The 24270-nt window shown below is 35.7% G+C and overlaps 1 protein-coding gene across 1 annotated transcript in view; it reads left to right on the top strand.

The window, feature by feature from the left end:
* The first annotated feature begins 5274 nt into the window (after window positions 1-5274).
* LOC144893076 (uncharacterized) overlaps window positions 5275-24270 on the top strand; it is a 46769-nt gene continuing 27773 nt past the window's right edge. The window contains exons 1-2 of the mRNA XM_078782706.1: window positions 5275-5652; window positions 5822-6220. Coding sequence (XP_078638832.1) covers window positions 5536-5652; window positions 5822-6220 — 516 coding nt within the window. The 5' untranslated portion in view covers window positions 5275-5535. The remainder of the gene's footprint in view (window positions 5653-5821; window positions 6221-24270) is intronic.

The following is a 24270-nucleotide window of genomic DNA, read 5'->3' on the forward strand; positions in this document are numbered from 1 at the left end:
TCTAACCTTTTGACATGTTATCCTTATTCATTAGACCACTTAAACAATGGTCCTTCTGTGTGAACCTGTGATCCTTCTGACCTTATGGACCTTTTAACCTTTTACTCTTAATATCATCTGGTGAATATAACCCACTCAAATATCGACCCGACAAATATTTGTTTATGCGTGGGAAATAATTTAATTCTCCTACTAGTCCTTGAGCCAACCGGCCATATTTTGAAGTGAATGCTCCGGCGGGGGAGTAATTCTCATTATGATTTTCCATTAGACCAATGTCTCAAGTGTCAGAAAAGGTGTGATGGACATCTGAGAACGGTAGCTTAGTGCCCGGATGGACGCCATCTTTGAAACCACCCAGCTCGAAAATGCCCATTTGGTGGGGTACATTGTTGCACGTGTATCTGGACTTCTATACTAGCTATCGATGTGCGGTTGACGACTAAATATACGTCCGATGTGTACCGTCTAAATAAAAAATAATATGAAGCATTTTGTTTTAGATTAATTATTATAAAAATCAATTATCGAAAAAAAATCATATATTTTTCAATATTTTATTATTAGACTTGTACTTTTTTTAGTGAAACAACACGTATGATTTTCCAAATTATGCATTGTGCTACACCGTTTATCTGTCTATAAAAATAACTCAAAAACTAAAACATATCATCCACCACGAGTTTACACAAAAAATATATGAAAAGGCATGCACTTTCCACAAACCGAAACTATGTCAGTTGGAATTTCCCGCCGATAATCAACCCACAGAACCCAGTGCCGAAAGTGACGTCAGTCTATTCTATATCTATATTCTATATCTCAGTCTGAGATTTGTTGCGGTGACCTGATTAATTTCTGAGGGGGGGGGGGGGGGGGAGGAATCGCTGAGTGGTGGCGGAACATCGCATCGCGTCAACGGTATCATCGTCCAACCGAAGTCGCAGTCGTGTTTGCCGCCCCAACCTCCATCGGCAGTATCCAAAGCAGATAAGAAGCGATCTATCCCGTCATCCAGCGATTTAGTTGCAATATACAGCGGTGGGAAACGAGAGGGCCCACCTGCAATCAAGCCTGCAGATCTTTCTGACACTCTTGCAGGCGCAACATCCCTTGCGCAGCGCCGAAATCACGTATGGATTATGACTCGCATGCTGGAACCATGCGACCAGACAATCAGTTCGTAGACTGGTTTCAACATCATGACTAGAGATCGTGTTCAGGTGACGGAAGATGTAGTTGGCTACCTGCCGACTATAAACGCGCCTGCCACAGATATGGCAACAGTGCAAAAAATCCTCAAAGAAGCTCTGAACATCATGTCATCACTTCAGCTTGAGCGTATACCGGTGGTGCTAGACCAGGCACTATTTGCTAAGGCGACCGAAATAGCATGGAAAGATGTCGATCGATATGGAAGAATCGTGCTCATGATGGGGAACTTCCATACCATCTGTAACTTCATGTCGAGCATTGGGAAAATGTTTGGAGATGCAGGCCTTCGGGATGTAGCTGTTGAGTCAGGAGTAATCGCTGAAGGTTCCATCAACAGGGTTCTGGAAGGCAAGCAATACAACCGTGCTGTGCGACTCCACAAGTTGATGTACGAGGCACTAATGCGCATCATTTGGAAGGGCTTCCAGGTGTGGATAGAAAGCAATCATCCTGACAAGGAACCCCAGATTCGAAGCACTGACCTCAAAATTCGCAGCATCAAGGAGGATGTTTGCCACGAGACTCTCGCTGCTGCTCTCGATGATGATTCATGTGTACAGAGCTTTGACATGTTCGCGAAATACCTACATTTTCTGCGAACCAAACATGGAGACCTGGCTCGCTTATGGATGATGTATATTGATATGGTAGAGACCCTGCTGGGGTTGATTCGTGCGGATAGAGAAGGCGACCGGATGCTTCACTTGGCTTGTGTCAGAAGAGTGATCCCTTGGTGTTTCGCAATGAACAAGGTGAACTATGCTAGATATCTACCAGTGTACTATGCACAGATGACGCAACTCCACGAAACATGCCCCGAGTTGTACAGGCATTTCAATCAAGGCTACTTCTCCGTACAGCTTAGACCAGGGAATCCATTTGCCAGAATCGCTGTTGATCAGACAACAGAAGAAACAGTAAACAAAGATACGCAAACAGCTGGAGGAACACGAGGTTTTAGTCTTCGACAAGGGGCTGTGTCACGATACTATCTAACTGCAGAAAATCGGGCTACTGCACTGAGGCAACTACGAGAAACTATCCTTGTGAATGGCAGCGACACATCTCACGCCAAGCACCCTGACTTGTCTACTTCTCGCATCAAACGTGATGAGTCTGGCGTCACAGCTATCTGTGATCTACTGGAAAATGACTGGACCAATCCATTCGCCGATGATCCGTCATGTCTTCTCAGTATATCTACCGGAGCGGCTGCGAGGGAGGACGTTTCTAATGACCTACTCAACACCCTGCAAAAGGGGGAAGCGGCGTATCAAAGCTTCCAGAAACGTCTTGAAGAGGGAACAGGCTTTCATGACACATTGAACAAGCTAAACTTGAAGACCTTTGGTAAGATCAAGCAGAAAGTTGTGAAGGGCACAAACAAGGAGATCGTCCTGAGAGCTGACAGACAACTGTTTGCCACCATGATACTCATCGCCAAGACAAGGAACCTCGACATGCAACTTGTCCTTTGTCACCCACTAGGGCCGTTACCATGGTCTTTGGCAAACGTTGATGGGTCAATGAAAAAAACGAACAAAGCTGCACTTGCGAAACACATGGAAGGTCTTGTGGAACCAGCCGAGAGCGTTGACAAGCGAAGTGCAACAATAATAATTGATGCGATGGCTCTCATACAAAAGATGCATGGCGAGAACGACACGTTCGAAGAACTATCTGACCGCATCCTTGCTGCAGCGCTTCACGCTGGTCAAGGCAGTGAGCGCATCGATGTTGTCTTTGACACATACACAGAAGAATCCATCAAAGCAGCTGAGCGTGTGAACCGCGGTTCAAATGAAGGCATCAGTTTCAGCGAGATCAGACCCGCACACAAAATCATGAACTGGCGGCGTCTCCTTGCTTGCAGCCAGACAAAGGAGAAACTGGTTGTGTTTCTGGCGGAGTCGTGGAAACATGAAACAAATCGCGAAAAGCTAGGCAACAGAACACTGTATGTCACCTGTAGTGAAAAATGTCTGGTACTGACCCGCGATAGGTGGAAGTTGGTGCAAGCACTCGAATGTAGTCACGAGGAAGCAGACACGCGTATGTTTCTCCACGCAAAGCACGCCGCTACCCACTACAAGACGATCATCTTAGTGGCAGATGACACCGACGTTCTGATCATCAGTCTTCATCTCAGCAGAACCATCGATAGTCAGCTCTTCATCAGACGAGGAACAAAGGTTCGAGTCAGAATGATCGACGTTGGAAAGTTGGCTGCGGTATTGGGGTCTGGAGTTTGCAGTGCATTGCCAGGGCTTCATGCATGGAGCGGGTGTGACACTGTGAGTGCTCTGGCTAGCCAAGGAAAGATAAAGGCTTTGAAGCTTGTGCAAGCGAATGAGCTGTATCTTCAAGCATTCACAGATCTGGGATCTTCGTGGAATGTACCAACAGACGTCTTCAATAGCATTCAGGCCTTCACGTGTCAGCTGTACGCCAAGAACACGAAGATCGTCGGTGTTAATTCGCTCCGTTATCACATGTTCTGTGCAAAGAAGGGCCAGATCGAATCTGGACAATTGCCGCCTTGTGAAGACTCCTTGATGCAGCATACGCTTAGGGCCAACTATCAGGCGGCTATCTGGCGACGCAGCCTTGAAAACCTACCAGACGTCCCAACACCATCAGCAGGACATGGTTGGGAACTCGATGATGGCGGTTAGCTCACAATCCGATGGATGGCGGGTCTACCAGCTCCAGATGTCGTCTTGAATCTCATCTCATGCACATGCAGAAGGACGTGTCGACCGTCAGATTGCTCCTGCATACTGAATGGGTTGAAGTGCACTGTTGTGTGTAAGCTGCAGGGATGCTCCAACATGGTGCAGGATGATGCTATCGTGGCTCAGGATGCCAATGACTCTGATGGCGACTCTGATGATTAACTTTGTGTGCACTGTATATTGTATAGCATATGTTGTTCTCTATTATAATGCAGGCCAAATTGCCTGAAAATCTTTATAGACAGATAAACGGTTTAGCAAAATGTATAATTTGGAAGATCATACCGGTGTTATTTGACTAAAACATGACATGTTCAATGATACCTCCGCTTGCTTATTAGGAATATACATCGTATGGTGTTAAAATCAGCTCCATACGTCTTTCCAAACTCTAGTAATGAATAATTAATATAATTGGCGGCCATTTTGAAATCCAAGATGGCCACCAAAGTGCAGATTTCCTATGTAACAATTTCCGCCTGCTTATTAGATATCGTATGGTGTTAAAATCCTCTCCGTACGACATTCCTAACTTGCGTTATCGTCAGAATAGATAATGCCAGCGGCGGCCTAAGTCATTTTATGCCTCTTTACATTTATTTGTTGTAAACTCGTGGTGGTTGATATGTTTTAGTTTTTGAGTTATTTTTATAGACAGATAAACGGTGTAGCACAATGCATAATTTGGAAAATCATACCAGTGTTGTTTCACTAAAAAAAGTACAAGTCTAATAATAAAATATTGAAAAATATATGATTTTTTTTCGATAATTGATTTTTATAATAATTAATCTAAAACAAAATGCTTCATATTATTTTTTATTTAGACGGTACACATCGGACGTATATTTAGTCGTCAACCGCACATCGATAGCTAGTATAGAAGTCCAGATACACGTGCAACAATGTACCCCACCAAATGGGCATTTTCGAGCTGGGTGGTTTCAAAGATGGCGTCCATCCGGGCACTAAGCTACCGTTCTCAGATGTCCATCACACCTTTTCTGACACTTGAGACATTGGTCTAATGGAAAATCATAATGAGAATTACTCCCCCCGCCGGAGCATTACTTTTGGTCTGGCTCAAGGACTATACAACTCTCCTCACCGTCTAATACATTAACAAAAAATATGTTTGAGTTTGGTTTTTTATTAAGATATTTTAACTGAGCTAAGATAAAATGGTAAACCTCCCTCAATGTTCTTGTTTGAGCGCCTCCAGTGCCACACACTTTTTGGTAGGCTCTGCCCACTTTTTGTGAAGCTCCGTCCACTTTTTGGTAAGCCACGCCCACTTTTTGTTAAGCCACGCCCACCTTTCTACTAAGCCCCGCCCACTTTTTGTTAGGGCACGCCCACTTTTGCTAAGCCCCGCCCACTTTTGCTAAGCCCCACCCACTTTATAAACTCTTCAGCATTGTATCATTTCCAGGTAATACATTACATCATTTTCAGGGAATTTCCATCACATCATTTCCAGTTAAGACATGCCCAGGGAATTTCCACAGGAAATGACACACCCAGTCCTTATAAAAGGCACCGACCACACAGGCTTTTTCAAACACGCTTTCTGCTTCACTTGAGAATGGACTACTATGCCGAAATGGAATGGGATAACTTTGCTATTCCTTGGAGTCCTACTTCCTGTGTAGAACTCAACCTTCAGATTGATGAACTGGACTCGAACCTCTTATCAATGGAGGTAAGTTTGTTAATTTTTTAATTTTTTAATTTAATTATTTATTTTAATTTTTTTTTTTAGATGAGACTCGTGTAAGAGTTAACAAAGTATATTTTAATATTCATAGAGCTTGATTTATACAAATAAAAAATATTGTATTAAATTAATACATTGTTATTTTCTTTCACAGGAAATTGTATCTGAGATACGAAATGAAAATTCTGCTTTTAACACAACTTGGGATGAAGTTATTTTTTTGTTTGAAGACATTTTGAACAACCAAGACCCCCAGAACGAGTTCTACCTTGATGACCCAGCCAAAGAGTTATACCTTGGAGATCCACAAAATCCTGAAAAAGAGTTTTACCATGATGATACTTGTTGTGAGTTATCAAAACAAAACCCACTGAACAAGTTCTACCTTGATGAGCCAGAATACAAGTCATACATTGGAGACCCACAAATTTCTGAAAATTGGGAAAGGGGAGTTCTCCTTGATGGTCCGCAGTTATACTATGTGAGACACATCATAGAAACCCTAAACAATTGGGCAAGGAGAGTTCTCCCTGATGGTCTGCAGTTATACTATGTGAGACACATCATAGAAACCCTAAAAAATTGTGAAATGGGAATTCTCCCTGATGGTCCGCAGTTATACTATGTGAGACACATCATAGAAACCCTAAAAAATTGGACAAGGAGAGTTCTCCCTGATGGTCCGCAGTTATACTATGTGAGACACATCATAGAAACCCTAAAAAATTGGGAAAGGGAAGTTTTCCCTGATGGTCCGCAGTTATACTATGTGAGACTTATCACGGAAACCCCCAATATTTCTGAAAATTGTGGTTCTACCTTGGGGACTTGGAAAGATGGTTATATTTTTGGAGACTCGGAATGGGGGTTTTGTTTTGATGACTCGGAATGTGATACCTATCTTGGAGGCTCAACAGGAATGTGGTTTTACCTTGGGAACTTGGAAAGTTGGTTTTATTTTGGAGACTCTACCTGTGGGGTTCCTCTTGGAGACTCTTTGGATTCTAAAGCAATGAACAATGTTCTTTATTTAATGACGCTTGATTTAAGCAATATCAAGAAAGTTCGAGGAAGAAAATGCTGGAAAATTCTTTCTTTCCATTTCTACTTCTTCAAACTTGAAAGCCTTGAAAGACAGAATTGGAGGAAGAGGAAAAAAAGAAAAAAGAAATACGTATTTAAAAAAAGAAGAAAAGAAAGATTATGTTAGGGTTTGGGTGGGATTTTGAATGTGAGGGTTAGGGATGGGGTTGGGTTAGGGTTGGGATTTTGAATGTGAGGGTTAGGGTTGGGGTTGGGTTAGGGATGGGGTTGGGTTAGGGATGGGGTTGGGTTAGGGATGGGTTGGGTTAGGGTTGGGATTTTGAATGTGAGGGTTAGGGTTGGGGTTGGGTTAGGAATGGGATTGGGTTAGGGTTGGGATTTTGAATGTGAGGGTTAGGGATGGGTTGGGTTAGGGATGGGGTTGGGTTAGGGATGGGGTTGGGTTAGGGTTGGGATTTTGAATGTGAGGGTTAGGGTTGGGGTTGGGTTAGGGATGGGGTTGGGTTAGGGATGGGGTTGGGTTAGGGATGGGGTTGGGTTAGGGATGGGGTTGGGTTAGGGATGGGTTGGGTTAGGGATGGGGTTGGGTTAGGGATGGGTTTGGGTTAGGGATGGGGTTGGGTTAGGGTTGGGGTTGGGTTAGGGTTTGTATATTATTATGACTCACTCACACATACACACACACACAAAAGTTAAGCCCCAACTAAAAAGTTGTGGGATTCTGTGTTTGGGGTTCACAGATTTAAAAACGTATCCCCATTATACACACACAAAAGTTAAGCCCCAACTAAAAAGTTGTGGGATTCTGTGTTTGGGGTTCACAGATTTAAAAACGTATCCCCATTATACACACACAAAAGTTAAGCCCCAACTAAAAAGTTGTGGGATTCTGTGTTTGGGGTTCACAGATTTAAAAACGTATCCCCATTATACACACACAAAAGTTAAGCCCCAACTAAAAAGTTGTGGGATTCTGTGTTTGGGGTTCACAGATTTAAAAACGTATCCCCATTATACACACACAAAAGTTAAGCCCCAACTAAAAAGTTGTGGGATTCTGTGTTTGGGGTTCACAGATATAAAAACGTATCCCCATTACATTTTATTCATTTATTTATTATTTTCAAGGGTATTATCTGCTTACTTGTGTTTTTTGTAATTCTTGCGAGTAAAATGAACCCAAGATTTCTTCTCCATTTAAATCATATAATTTGTAGGTCCAAGGGACTGTATCCATTACATCAATGATTTTAAATAATTCACGAGTCCATTTTTGTGTATAACCTTTCTCAAAATGGCTTTTCCATTTGTATATCCTTACCATATCACCAACTTTGAACTTGGGCTTTCTCAAATTAATCTCCTTTTCATATTCTAATTTTGTAAATGTTTCTGATGGTTTTGATTTTGTTGATGAATGAACTGTATTGTTGTAATCATCTACAATATCCTGAATTAAATACACCCATTTTTGAGAACCGAGTTCTGTGAATTTTTTATATAATTTCTCTTTCAAAGTACGATTAAAACGCTCAATAACAACTGCCTTTCCTTCATTAAAGGTGCTGTATAATTTAATACCCTTCCCCTTAAGAAATTTCATGAATATTTTGTTATAGAACTCTGTTCCCTCATCAGTCCATAACTTCTTTGGTTTCCTTTTATCCCGATCAAATATTAGCTTAAAGGCTAACATTAAAGTATCACCCCTTTTATTTTTTAAAGGGACAACCCAGGCAAATCTACTCCTCAAATCAATAACGGTTAAAGCATACCTGTATCCCCTGTCATTATTCAATTCAATTAAATCAGCGGACCATATGTGGTCGGTGTATTTAGAATAAACCTTCCTTCTTTTAAACTTTGTGATTATAGGTTTGTGTAATTCTTCAGCCAAAAGCTCCTCAGTCTTGATGACATCATTAGAGCCTAATAGTTTTTTGAGGAATAACCAAGACCAAGTTTCAATTTAGCATTTATCAAATTTCTCACAATAAACCTATCAACTTTCTCTCTCAACGTTGGATTTTGTATCAAAGACAAATTATACAACATTTCGCTGTCGGCTTTATGTTTTTCAGTCAACGTAGTGGTTTTCCCATAAGCAATATCATGCTTCATACACACTTCGTCAACCCTATTTGTAGGTTTAGACCAAGGTTTAGGATTGTCAGCCTCATCTAATCTTTTATCCAAGTTTGTTCCTGGACCACAGAAAGAATACCCTGGAAGGTGTAATTCCCCTGGAATTCCAGTTGTTGTAAATTTACTTCCTGACAGAAACTTTTGTATGTCTCCTCCTCTTTTAGGTGAGATGAATTGGCACTTTTTAGAGCCACACACTTGACATATTCCTTTTTGATAAACTCTATTATTTTTAGCTTTAACATAAGAGATATTTTTAGATTTAGTTTTCTTTTTACATTTGAGACAATAACTCATATTTATTTATCAGAAAAATTCCGACAGAGTATCAAAACCTTTTTGGTTTTCAACATATACATTTCAATCTTTATTTTTAAAACATAAAGAATCCTAAGGAATGCCTTCACTCTCTCCTCCATTTATTTACAAATAAAAACTAACTAAAGTCAATGACACCAACATCATCAATCACATAATCTTTTCCTTCTTCTTCTTCTTCACCACTTTCTCGTTTAAATCTCCTCCCTGAAATTGAAGACATTGACGTTGTTATTTTTGAAACCATTATCTTCATAAGAGTTGTTAATTCTTTAATTTCCTCTTCGGTGCGTTGAGATTGATTTATTTGCTGTAATACACTCAATCTTTTACGAATCTCACTGATTTCCATCTTTTTATATTTTTCCTCCCTCTCTCTTTGCTCCCTTTCCTCCCTCTCCTCCTTCTCCTTTTTCTCCCTCTCCTCCTCCTTTTTCTCCCTTTCCTCCTTCTCCTTTTTCTCTCTTTCCTCCTTCTCTCTTTTCTCTCTTTCCTCCTTCTCTTCTTCAACTCCTTCCTCATCCCTTGCTACCCTTGAGTTTGAACCCCAAAGAATATTATACATATACTCATCTGGATTTTGTGATATTCTTGTATCTATAATTATTTTTCTCATAATAGGATACCAATAAGATTTGTTGACGATTTCTAAAAGAGTTTTATATTTCATAACTTTGAGAAGTTCATTTTTATTTAATATTTTAAACAAGTCTCTATTTGTGGGTTTAACAATATCAGTATAAGGCCAGTTTTTAATGACAAAATTCCCATGTATATGCTCCAAATCATAAGGTATGTAATACCGAGCACCCTTTTCTTGTAGGTATCCTTGAATACAAAAATTATAATTCTCTTGTAGTCTTCTTCCTGCCATTTATGTATCAGAAATATATGTGAGATTAATATTATGACAGGTAATACCACCCCATCTTCCCACTACCAAATCGGTTTGTATTCCTCGGCTTTCTATCCTTATCTCATTACCTTCCTTCTTTGTCATGCAAACCATCGCTATACTATCATATATTTTTCTTTTCTTAAAATCACGTATTTGTTGTTTACTAATTGTACTTCCACATAAATCCTTATCTTCACCAAGTGGATAATATTCTTCTTTACGAGACTGATTTAAATCATGTAGGTCTTCTATGTTTATTGAAAAAGACCAATTATACCCTAAATCAGGCATATCATACCCCCATTTATTAATTCGCATATTAACTAAATGTCCTTCTTTATAAAATTCAATTGTAAGCAGGTAGTTAAATTCAATGAGGAAAGGTGTATGGTCAGTATAACCAGGTGTTGTGGTTGTAAATTTTACTTGTTTAACAAAACGTGCTGTTTTCTTTAAAAATATATATTGTGATAAATCACTTAATCTAATTAAGTCATTCGCATCTGTAGGGTTTGGATAATTGATTAATTTATAAGTATTCTTCATATTAATATTTTTACTTACACTATATTTTTGTCGTTCAGCCTGTGCCTTTGTATAATAATTTGATAAATCAATATCCTGAGAGGATTTTCCAAAGATAGAACCATCTTTTCCAACATAAGTCATTTATATTAGATTAAAAATGATATCATAAAAATTTTCATTATTGTTGAGTTGAAATAATACATATAAACATAATTGACCACAACATTTTGAATTAATTTCTTGAACTTGAAATGTTTGATAAACACCATTCTGTAAGAATTGTATTACTTCAACAGGTGGTGGCATACCATAACTATCAAAATAATATTTATCCTGACTATTATGAATACAAACCCAATGAGAACCATTCTGTGTGTCTAAATTCATAATAATATTCTTTGTATTCTTATTTATATGTATTAATTCATCTCTCATACAAATAACCACATTATCAATTTTTAGTGTTTTACAATACTTAGCTAGTTCTATATTTGACGTTGTATTCTTTCCAAATTGTTTAAACCATTTATCCATTTATTTATGAGAAAGATACAATCCATTACCCCATTTAGTTAGTTTAACACCCGCTTGAGCGATAGAGGAAAGCATATCTCCAACCAACAATCTAGCTTTATCAGGTAGACTTTCAAGTTTTTGAGCAAAAGCTACAATTACACCACTTCCACTAATTTGTTTCTCCAACTCCTTGTTATGTCTTTCCAATTCTTTTTGAGCTTTTAGTTGTGCCTTCCTTTCGTTAGCAGTTTTTACCGCTGCTGAAATACCACCAGTCAATGCTCCCGCCGCACTTAAACCAGCAAATAAAGGAATTAGAAACGGGAGAAATCCTCCTCTTGACTCGTCTATTGAATATTTCTTTAACATAGGTTTCGTCATTTTAATTTTAAGTGATCCAACATCATTTAGTGTTTTTACTTGTGTGTGTGTGAGTAAAACATCAATTCTTACAGCTCCTTTTCTTTGAATTGTATTAACATTAATAATACAAGGCTTTTGATTTTGAATACAAGATGTTAATTTATTAAGATTGATTTGATTAACATATACCCCAACCATTTATTTATGAGAAAAAACCTATGTGATATTAATCATAACACCATTATCTGTATTAATCTGTAATTCTGTTTCCTCCAAAAGCAAACAATATGCATTAACCTCTTCACTCTCCCCTCTTTCAATGTATAGAGAAGTATCCACTCGATTAGACTTTATAGTTTCCTTTTGAGAACTCAGGTCAATTGCGTAGATTGTATAAAGTTTTTGAAACGCAACCATATCCAAAATAGGATCATTATTACCACTAGGGCATGCCCGTACTATATCTATATCTAAAATTATATCCCCCCCTCTATTTACATGAAATGGTTTGGTCCATGAAATGTTTTGGTCCATTCGCAACGCCAAAGCGAACGGCGAACACTTTACATGAAATGGTTTGGTTCATGAAATGTTTTGGTCCATTCGCAACGCCAAAGCGAACGGCGAACGGCTTGCGAGTACAGTGACAATCCCCCCGGGGTTTTAATTAGTTTTAAAACATCGTTTAACGCCAACATAGCGCCAACATAGTTTGCCGACGGGAAATAAATGAATACGCTCTCAAATGTGCCATCCGAGGCAGAGTGTGTTCGCCACGTTCGGCACACGCGATAGCTCGCTGCTCTCTGATTGGTTGAATCGTTTTTTGGACATAGCTCGGTAAGTAATTGTCCGATTAATATGAAACCTTGAAAAGGCACATCCTCGGGTCCCCAGCAATATACCTGGCAAGTTTAAAGTATATCGGACCCGTGGTTGTCGAGAAACAGCGGTCACAGACAAACAAACGTACAAACAAACAAACGTACAAACAAACAAACACACAGAGATTACTGGAATTATAGATAGATTACTTTCACACACCTTTTGGTAGGACTTGTAGGCTTCCGCATAATCATTTTTTTCCCAATCAATTTCCAATCTATCTCGCGGATAAAATGTGCCATCAAGAGAAACCCGAAGTTGTTTCACCTTAGCATTATCACTCAGCGCATTATTCTTATTAGTACCGTCCTCTCCATCTGGTTTTTTTTAAATGAGCCAGAGGTATCGTGGCTTTCCTTGAAGAACACCCAAATTCCAAGTGTAGGTAGTGTGTTCCAGTTTAACGTGTTGACATCTTCTTTTAAGGTATGATACATTTAGCGGTTTCTTTGAGTTAAGTCTTCTATTTAACATCTCTTCCGTTTTAAGATTAGGAGTATATTCACTGATATACCAACACAAATCATTAATAACAAATTTATTGTTGTCTCCAAAAGCATTTTCATCCCCAAAAAGCAACCTATTTACATTATCATTCCTTTGTAGTTGAAATCTAATTTTAAGACCATACAAAACTTTATCATAATCGCAAAATCCAAATATACCTTTAAGAGGTACTGCTACGGTAAAACTATTCACTGCTTTTGTTTCATCATTATACATTGACTTCCTTTGACTATAACCAGGGTCTGCGTTTGTACCCGTTGACATATCAGGAATAAAACCTTCAACAGCTCCCTTACCCATTCTATCACTAAACGAATATAGTGTAAATTTCATCATTTCAGATGTAGCAGAGACATAATCAACCGCTTCAACCTCTTGTGTTCCAATATACAGGCGGACACTGTCAAACATTTTCCAGAAGAAATCATTTACGAGTGTAGCATTAGTATTATTCGCAGCCTTAGTGAATTTAAATTTACACAGCAAGAAACTATCAGCTATATTCAAGTAAGTTTGTTGATTATTTATTTCAAAACTTTTTGTTCCGTTTGAATTCCAGTCTGTTCCTGTTATAGCATTTACCTTAAAATAGTCTTCCTTTTTAGTGGAGTTTGAAATGATAATCGTATCATCCAAATCATAGATACTATCAATCGCTTCCATACTTGTATTTATATAGCATTAAAATTGTTGAAACCCTGACCCAAGTATTTTAATGATTTTTTGTCGTTCTTGTGAAGATAGTTGAGTTTTACCTTTTTTTATTTCTTTGATTGCTTGTAATTTATGAGACTCCTTTTGAGCATCTTTTATACTCTTTATAGCACCCGCAACGGAGCCCACGGCAGAAGCAGTTGAACCAATTAGGTCTTTATGTTTAAGGATGGTTGAACCAATACCCATTAGAGTATCAATTATCCCATCTCCTTTATTTCGAAATTGATGACCTACACCTCGTTGTCTCTTAGGTTTATAGTATCCTCTACCCACATACCTTGTATAGTCTGGTGAAAGGAACATGCCCTCCCCTGTAATTATTTTATATTTTCCCAACTCGTGTTTTCTCACAATAACCATTATTTATTTATTGAAAAACTTCACGTAGGTGAATTCTGATGGATATAATTTCATCATTAAAGGATATCATATGATTATCTTGGTCGGTTATCCTAAAATTTACTCTGTATATGGTTTTTCCTGACACAGGTAAATAGACAAGATTTTTTGGTTCCATATTAAATTTATAACCAATCGGGGTTGAGTATGCACTGAATGAAAATATTGTATTTGTTCTTATTCCATCGTTATAAGCACCATCAATCAAATCACAATGAATTAATACTGAATTTATACCGGAGGATATTTGGATAACATTATCACTGTAAAACGTCCCGTTATTTTCAATCTTTTTTGAAGAGAAGCCCAATAGCTCTCTAAACGAATTTTCAATCGTGAAATCAACTTTATAATTATTTTTAAGTTTAATAGTTGATTTTGAAGTGTGTTTTTGAATATCTATTACAATATTTTTTGGTTCATCACCTTTTTCTTTCATAAGGCGAGAGACTTCTGAAGATATTTGAGAAATCTCGTAAGCTCCAGGTGAAACGGTTATAGTTTTATATCCACTTCCTGGATTATAACTAAACTTGTTGTTTTTCTCTGTGATATTAAAAAGGGTATTGTAAGTTTCCATTGACAACAAAGATGCCTCATATGAGGTAAGGGGGTCAAGTTGTAGTGGGTAAGGGAATGAAGTTGTGTAATCGCTCGTTGTGAAATTAAAACTAAGAATTGTGCTTCTCATCTTATTTAATATCTAATAAAATATCTTTGTATTGACATTTATTAATTATTTTCATATTCATCAACTGATCTAAAATGGCTGAGGATTCATTAAAACAATTGTTGTTTCCAGCCTTCTTACTACCTAACAACAATAATAGCCTATTAACTAATTGTGATGGGTCATTTGGAAGAAAACTAACACCTGAACCAAGTTTACTTAAAGCATCAATAATATGTTTCTCCTTCTCATTCTTCTTACTTTTACCAGCAACAGAAACTCCATAATCAAGTGCATTTAACAACTCAATATATACCCTATCTTCCTCTCTTTCCATATCAAGTGGTTCCTCAAAATATTTTGAACCGCTGAATCCGGGGTTTGTTAGAAGAAACATTAATCTTGGAGTTAATTTAACATTTGGTTGAGTAGAACTCAAGAACATCAATTCATCATTAAATATCAATACCTTTTCTTTCACAAGATGAAACACTGCTGGTTCTTCTGTTGGAATGAGACCTGCTCTGGTTTTTGAACCCGCCGAATATTCATTGTTTTGAAGAGCTTCCACAACATAATTAGGGGGTTGATTTACCTCCTCAAGTTTCCGAAATAATCCCTCGTCATCATATTCTAATTCACCAAGTTCTTGTTTTGTTATCTGACTAAAATCTTTGAGCATTTGAAGTTTTTTCGGAGTAAATTCTACCGTGGGAACTGTAGGTGAGTGTTGAGTTTTCAAAAGTGGTTTAAAGAATTTCTCTTGTTTTCTTTCAAAGGCTTCTTCACCAGTTAGTTTCTGTCTCCGTTTCTTCTTTATCTCTTCCTGTTGTTTTACAACTTTTGAAACCAACTCTTGATGTTCTTTAAACTTTCTTTCTCTTTCTTCGGTATTCATTTTCTGTATTTATTTATTGAAAAATATCATTTAATGAATTGTAAAGGTCAATGGGAAAATTTTCCTTTTCTTCATCATTATAGTAAATGTGTTGAAATAAATATTTTTCTTTAAATATTTCATCAAATTCTTTATTGGTATTAATACGAGTTGTTATTTCTTCTTCACTAATACTTGTATCTCTGCTTTTCATACGTTTGCGTTGAGTCTCCTCATCGATATCAAAACCGAATGATAAAATCTTAACTCCATCACCACACAATTGTTTAATAATTTGTCTCATTCCTTCAGGATTAGTTTCTAAAATCCCAAGACCATTAGATTTTACTTTATTTAACTCACTCTTACAATGTGAATATTTTGTAGAACCAAGAGAGACCTCCTCAAATATTTGACCTTCGTTCCTCAATCGCATATGTTCCTCCATTGAAATGTAGTAATAATCTTTCCCTTCTACTTCTCCTGGTCGCTTTGCTCTGGTTGTAGTACTCACAAAACGAATCATAGGGTGTTTTTAAAAAAAACTTACAATCTTTTCATTTTTACTATTCAAGAGTTTAGATTTATGAAAGTTCTTTCCAGAAGCAGATTTACCCACAAGGTTAATAATAATTGTTGTCATTTATATATGTAATTATGTTTAAAATAAAAATACATCCTTTAATATCTCATCTTGTTTCACAACAATATATTTATATTTTCCAATCGTGTGTTTCATATAATTTTCAAATTCTTTTTTACTACATAACGTAGAGCAATTATCTCTCCAAAAATTATTTACATCTATTGAATTTAACTTAAATAAAATAAAAGTATTAGCATTGTTTCTTATTGAGCGTCGAGGGAGTTGAAAATATGACTGACTAAGATAAATACAATTACAAGAAGAATGTCTCCCTCTTGTATAGTAGCTATCCATTACTGTTTGGTTTCTCTCATTAACACAATCATCAAAGATGACGAGGTTCTTTTTTGATTTATCTAAATCTTGAGGTGAAGGTATATCATCCGTATTATCACTGAGAATACAAGTTATGGGTTTTGGTTTAGGTTTCTGTGTATCACAAAATAGTTGTATTATATCCTCAATGTTATAATCATTTAGTTTGTTTTGAAGTTTAAATAAACCGATAATGTCTTCCTTTTTAAGACCTGCATTAAAACCCTGTGAGAGTAGTTGATACTCGGGTTGAAAACTTGACTTCGTAAAAATTATTAAATTATCATAATCTAAAAAGTTGGGGGTAAGGAGCATCTTTAAAAGCAAACAGGTTTTTCCACATCCGCTTGAACCAACTATTAGACATCTCAATGAATTTGGAATGTTTTTATGGTTATTAAATTTTATCTTATTTTCCCAAACGGGTAAAAAATCATTCATTTATATATTTGGAAAACAAGTCATCCAACTTTTTTTGAGCTATTTTAGAAACTCTATATTTTATCCTGAGTTCGGGTTTAATTTCAAAATAATTCATTATTTTATTTATGTAGTATCTTGTATTAACATTTCCATTAAAATTATTTTGAATAATAAATATCATTAAACCCTTATACATTTCCTCAATACAAAGAGTCTCTTTCCTTGTAAGAAATGGTGTATTATCACCATAATGCTTAACATTCATCTCTCTTATTAATCTTGTAAAGTAATTCATTTTTGGTTCTAATTTAAAAGAGTTATATGTTTTTTTATATTTCTTATTATCATTAATTAGAATATAATCACAGAATAAACATTGTTTATATGAATCCTCATCATTAAGCCCCACTCTATCACAAGCCGGACAATTCTCTAATTTATCATATGGAGAGTCTGGAAATTCTAAATATCCTTCAGAACTTATCATATTTATGTGGTAAATTTTTACTTAAACTAAATGCAAGTTTATTCATTAATAAATACAATGTTTCAAAGCACAAAAGACAAATTTCAATCAATCTCTACTTCGGTGAAAGTTATAGAAAAATATGTCAAAGTTGTTAAATTGAACAAAGATAAATATGGAAATTTTTGGGTAAAACCAGTTATGAAAAATAACATGAGCCCCTCTATTTCATTTAAAGGAAGAGCTCTAACTATACCTGGAAAGACATCCATTAAAGTAAATCTAACAAAAGTTTCTCCTCTACTCCTGGCAATTTATTCAAAGCTTGAAAAAGTGATTGACCACGATACTTTGAAAAAGAATGATAAGACCATTAATAATTCTAGAGGAGACATTTGTATTTTCTTTAATAATCCAAAGGGTGTAGATCTAAGTAAAATGAATGATGTTAATATTTCTGGTGAAATGTCATTTCGTTCTATGATAGTTAGAGATTATTTAAAGATAACTTTTGATATAAAAATTGTAGAGATTGAATCTGTTAATGAAAGAAAGTATATAGATATTGATGGGAATATTTTTCTTGCTAATTAAATATGAGTCAATACAGCAGTGAAGATTTTACTATTTCATTGAACTCGGACAATAGTGATGATAGTATTTCATTGAACTTGGACGATGGTGATGATAGTATTTCATTGAACACAGATGATAGTTATGATACTAATAGTTTGTGCTCAAATGATAGTTATGAGAGTAGCTTTATTGATAACTCTGAGTATGATTCTGAGTATTCATGTGATAGTTATGACTTAGATGATTCTGAGTGAAAAAGTGTTTTAGTTTAAGCACAGCGATATATATAAAACGGAGCTGTAAAGCCCAAAAGTGTTTTATTTTAAGCACGGTGATATATATAAAACACCACGTTTTCTCACGCTATAAATATGGTTTATTGTGATACTTGCGAGAAGGAAGTAAAATATTATAAACAACATATTCTCACCGCAAAACATACATACAACATTTTAACAAACTTTCCCCTCTTCCACCTGAAACAAAACACTGTTCTACATGTAATAAAAATATCCTCAAGAAAGGCTTCAAAATACATCTTAAAACAAATCTACATTTATCAAATTTTATCACAACTAAAAACTCTGATGGAGCATTCAAAGGACATATTAAAATAAGAGTCTTTAACTTCAAACCTCCTGAACCAGAGTCTATAGTTGATGCTGTAGAAATAGTTAAACCTGCTGTTCAAACGTTGATTGAAAAAACACTAAAGGAAATGAAACCACTTAAATTTTATATGGGAGTAAAATTAGAAATGACAAAGGATGAAGGAGTTATAGATGCACCATACATGAGAACTGAGCCACACTTTATATCTTCATATCAAGATTTTAAAACATCAGGAGTCTATGATGAACTTATTAAACAAGAGCAAGATGTGGATAATTCAATCGTAGGAAGTGGATTCAATATAGGAAAAATTATTTACATAGACATTCATATTCTTAAATCAGATCCTCTAAAAGCTTCTTCTTACATTGATTTACCCAGTGTTATCAAAAATAGAAAAGCAGTTATCAATATCAAAAATAAAGACAATAAATGTTTTCTCTGGTCTATTTTAGCACACTTACATCCTCCACATTTTCATGATGAAAGAGTATCTCATTATAAAAAATATGAGAATACATTAAATACGAAAGATCTAAAGTTTCCGATGACTTTAAATGATATTCCTAAATTTGAAAAGATGAATAATTTATCAGTTAATGTTTATGGTCTAACAGAAACAAACAACATTCAGGTTTTAAAGCTTTCTGACAATTGTAAACAAACTCATATTAATCTTCTATATTTTAATTCAGACGAAAATTCACATTATACATACATCAAAGATATTGCTAAATTAATAAAACCACAAGTCTGTAAGAGAACAAATAAAATATATATTTGTTTGCGTTGTCTTAACTTCTTCAATTCACAAGAAAGATTAGATAAACATTCAAATTATTGTGGCGAACATAAATCAACGGTAATCAATATGCCTAAAGAAGGCTCAAAGATCACATTCAAAGATGAAAATAAAAAGATCAAACATCCATTTGTTATATATGCTGATTTTGAAAGTATTTTAGAAAAAATTGATACTGCTTCTCCAGATCCAAAAGAATCATACACAAATAAATATCAAAAACATACTCCTTGTGGTTTTTGTTATTATATCAAATCATCCGTTGGTGATAAATATAACAAGTTAGAGATGTATAGAGGCTCAAATACCCCAGAGGAGTTTGTGAAACGACTAGAAAAAGACTGTGTTCGATTAACCAAGATAATGAGAGAAACCAATAAAACAATGTCCTTAACAAGTAAAGAAAAAAGGGAATTTATAAAAAACAATGTCTGTCATATTTGTGAGGAGAAAATTGGTAAAGGTCTAAAGGTTAGAGACCATTGTCATCTCACTGGTAAATATAGAGGTCTGGCTCATCAAAGTTGTAATATTAATTATCAACTCCCCTCTTTCATTCCTGTCTTTCTTCATAACAACGCTCATTATGATACACATCTATTTATCAAGGAACTCTCAAAGACTTCTGGAAGTATCTCAGCAATTCCAAACACGGATCAGAAATACATTTCATTCACAAAAACAATTCACACATCTCCTATTACTCATATCAGATTTCTTGATACATTTAAATTCATGGCAAGTCCATTGGCTAACTTGGTTCAAAATCTAAAAGAGTTTCCATGTCTTTCAGAGTATTTTTTAGATAAAGATTTTCTAACACAAAAGGGAATTTACCCCTATGACTATATGGACTCATTTGAGAGATTCAATGAAACACAACTTCCTTCAAAAGAAAATTTCTATAACAAATTAAACAACAGTAATATATCTGATAAAGATTATGTACACGCACAAAATGTTTGGGAAAAATATAACATCAAGAATCTTGGCGAGTATCACGATTTGTATCTCAAAACTGATGTGCTTTTATTGGCCGATGTATTTGAAGCCTTTAGATCTGTTTGTCGCACTGGATATGGATTGGATCCTGCTCACTACTATACAGCACCTGGATTGGCCTGGAGTGCAATGTTAAAAATGACAAAACAAGATTTGGATTTGATAACCGATGTTGATATGCTTTTGATGATTGAAAAGGCAAAAAGAGGTGGAATTTCACAAGTCTGCTCGAGTAGATACGCAAAAGCAAATAACAAATATCTTCCAAATTATGATCCAACGAAAGAGAGTTCTTACTTGATGTACTATGACTCGAACAACCTGTATGGCTGGGCAATGTCTCAGGCTCTTCCTTATGGAAAACTTAGATGGGTAAAGGAAAAAGACTACAAAAACGTTTTACAAGATGTATGTATCTCTACACAAAAAGAATTGGATGAAGAAAAAGTTGGTTATTATTTTGAAATTGATTTAAAATATCCAGAGGAACTCCATAACCTACACAAAGATCTCCCATTTGCTTGTGAGAAAGAAAGTCCAAAGAAAGAATGGTTGAGTGATTTATCAACGATCGTTTGATATAGGTGAATCAACAGAAAAATTACTTACTACATTATATAACAAGAAAAATTATGTTCTACACCAAAGAAATTTGCGACAATATTTATCAAAAGGTCTAAGAGTAGAGAAGATCCATAGGGTTCTAAAGTTCAATCAAAGTCATTGGTTAAAGGCGTACATTGATTTTAATACACAAAGAAGAACAGAGTCAAAAACAGATTTTGAGAAAGACTTTTATAAATTGATGAATAATGCGGTCTTTGGTAAGACTATGGAGAATGTGAGGAAAAGACAAAATATCAGACTATCAACATCTTGGGAACAAGCATCAAAATTAATTAATAGACCGAGTTTTACTCGAGCTGAGGTCTTTACTGAGAACTTTTGTGCGATCCATTTGATTAAAGAGAGTATTGAAATGAACAAACCTATTTATATTGGAACAACAATTCTTGATTTATCAAAGTCATTAATGTATGATTACTTTTATAATAACTTGAGGAAGAAATATCAAAATGATGTTAATCTACTTTATATGGATACAGATAGTTTTATTTTGAAAATTAATACCAACGATGTTTATTCAGACATGAAAAGAGACATTAATATCTATGACACGAGTAATTACAGTCCAGAGAGTGAGTTGTTCTCTTCTAAAAATAAAAAGGTGATTGGAAAGTTCAAGGATGAATTAGGAGGAAATGTTATGAGTGAATTTGTGGGATTGAGGTCAAAGGCTTATGCTTATAAATACATTGTGAATAACGTTGAAAAGACTGATAAGAAGTTAAAAGGTGTAAAGAAAAATGTTATTAAAGAAACAATAAACTTTAAGGATTATTATAACTGTTTAACAACAAAGAAAGAAGAGTTTAGAAAGATTAATGGAATAAGAAGTTATAAACATCAATTATATTCAGAAGAGATAAATAAGAAAGCATTGGGGGCTTTTGATGATAAGAGGTTTATTTTAGAAAATGGAATTGATAGTCTCCCTTATGGTTATATAAGTATATAAGTGATAAGATATATATAAGTGATAAGATATATATAAGTGATAAGATATATATATATAAGTGATAAGTTAAAAAGGGGGGGTTGGGGATTTTAACGGGCTACCGCCGCCTTTTTTACTATTATATAAATGATAGAACCAAGTATCAACCAGACTAAAGAGTGGAGGTGTAATCAACCTTGGTATATAAATGGAAAACATAATGAATGTGAAAAATATCAAATAGGTATAATTGAAAAGGCAACTGGTAAAAAAGTTCACAAAACAAATAAGAGAATTAATTTAAATACCGGTGAATTGGGTAAAAAAGATGGAAATATTTTTGAGTGGTCGAAAAACTTTGATGGTTGTCAGGAAAATATATACTTTAATTTAAAAATGGTATGTGGCACTGGAGGCGCTCAAACAAGAACATTGAGGGAGGTTTACCATTTTATCTTAGCTCAGTTAAAATATCTTAATAAAAAACCAAACTCAAACATATTTTTTGTTAATGTATTAGACGGTGAGGAGAGTTGTAGGAGAATTAAATTATTTCCCACGCATAAACAAATATTTGTCGGGTCGATATTTGAGTGGGTTATATTCACCAGATGATATTAAGAGTAAAAGGTTAAAAGGTCCATAAGGTCAGAAGGATCACAGGTTCACACAGAAGGACCATTGTTTAAGTGGTCTAATGAATAAGGATAACATGTCAAAAGGTTAGAAGGTTCGTAAAGAACAGGGTGAGAGAAATATAGGTGTTTAGGGGCAATGAGGGAGGGGAAAAATTAACATGTAAGTCAATGGGAAAATGAGAGTGTCCCAGAAGCAACATTTATACACTACTACCACTTTTCCCACTTGTGTTAGTGTTGAAAAACCACTTTTCGCACTTGTGTTAGTGTTGAAAAACCACTTTTTGCACTTGTGTTAGTGTTGAAAAACCACTTTTCGCACTTGTGTTAGTGTTGAAAAACCACTTTTCGCACTTGTGTTAGTGTTGAAAAACCACTTTTCGCACTTGTGTTAGTGTTGAAAAACCACTTTTCGCACTTGTGTTAGTGTTGAAAAACCACTTTTCGCACTTGTGTTAGTGTTGAAAAACCACTTTTCGCACTTGTGTTGGTGTTGAAAAACCACTTTTCGCACTTGTGTTAGTGTTGAAAAACCACTTTTCGCACTTGTGTTGGTGCAGGAAACCACTTTTGCACTTGTATTAGTGTGGAAAAACCACTTTTCGCACTTGTGTTACTGTTGAAAAACCACTTTTCGCACTTGTGTTGGTGTTGAAAAACCACTTTTCGCACTTGTGTTAGTGTTGAAAAACCACTTTTCGCACTTGTGTTGGTGCAGGAAACCACTTTTGCACTTGTATTAGTGTGGAAAAACCACTTTTCACACTTGTGTTAGTGTTGAAAAACCACTTTTCGCACTTGTGTTAGTGTTGAAAAACCACTTTTCCCACTTGTGTTGGTGCAGGAAACCACTTTTGCACTTGTATTAGTGTGGAAAAAACACTTTTTGCACTTGTGATAGTGTTGAAAAACCACTTTTCACACTTGTGTTAGTGTTGAAAAACCACTTTTCACACTTGTGTTAGTGTTGAAAAACCACTTTTCGCACTTGTGTTGGTGCAGGAAACCACTTTTGCACTTGTATTAGTGTGGAAAAAACACTTTTTGCACTTGTGATAGTGTTGAAAAACCACTTTTCGCACTTGTGTTAGTGTTGAAAAACCACTTTTCGCACTTGGGTTAGTGTTGAAAAACCACTTTTCGCACTTGTGTTAGTGTTGAAAAACCACTTTTCGCACTTGTGCTGGTGCAGGAAACCACTTTAGCACTTGTATTAGTGTTGAAAAAACACTTTTTGCACTTGTGTTAGTGTTGAAAAACCACTTTTCCCACTTGTGTTGGTGCAGGAAACCACTTTTGCACTTGTATTAGTGTGGAAAAACACTTTTTGCACTTGTGATAGTGTTGAAAAACCACTTTTCGCACTTGGGTTAGTGTTGAAAAACCACTTTTCGCACTTGTGTTAGTGTTGAAAAACCACTTTTCGCACTTGTGTTGGTGCAGGAAACCACTTTTGCACTTGTATTAGTGTGGAAAACCACTTTTCGCACTTGTGTTAGTGTTGAAAAACCACTTTTCGCACTTGTGTTGGTGCAGGAAACCACTTTTACACTTGTGTGGAAAAACCACTTTTCGCACTTGTGTTAGTGTTGAAAAACCACTTTTCGCACTTGTGTTAGTGTTGAAAAACCACTTTTTGCACTTGTGTTAGTGTTGAAAAACCACTTTTCGCACTTGTGTTAGTGTTGAAAAACCACT

Source organism: Myxine glutinosa, chromosome 7, assembly GCF_964187855.1.
Source record: "Myxine glutinosa chromosome 7, kmMyxGlut1.1, whole genome shotgun sequence".
NCBI lineage: Eukaryota > Metazoa > Chordata > Myxini > Myxiniformes > Myxinidae > Myxine > Myxine glutinosa.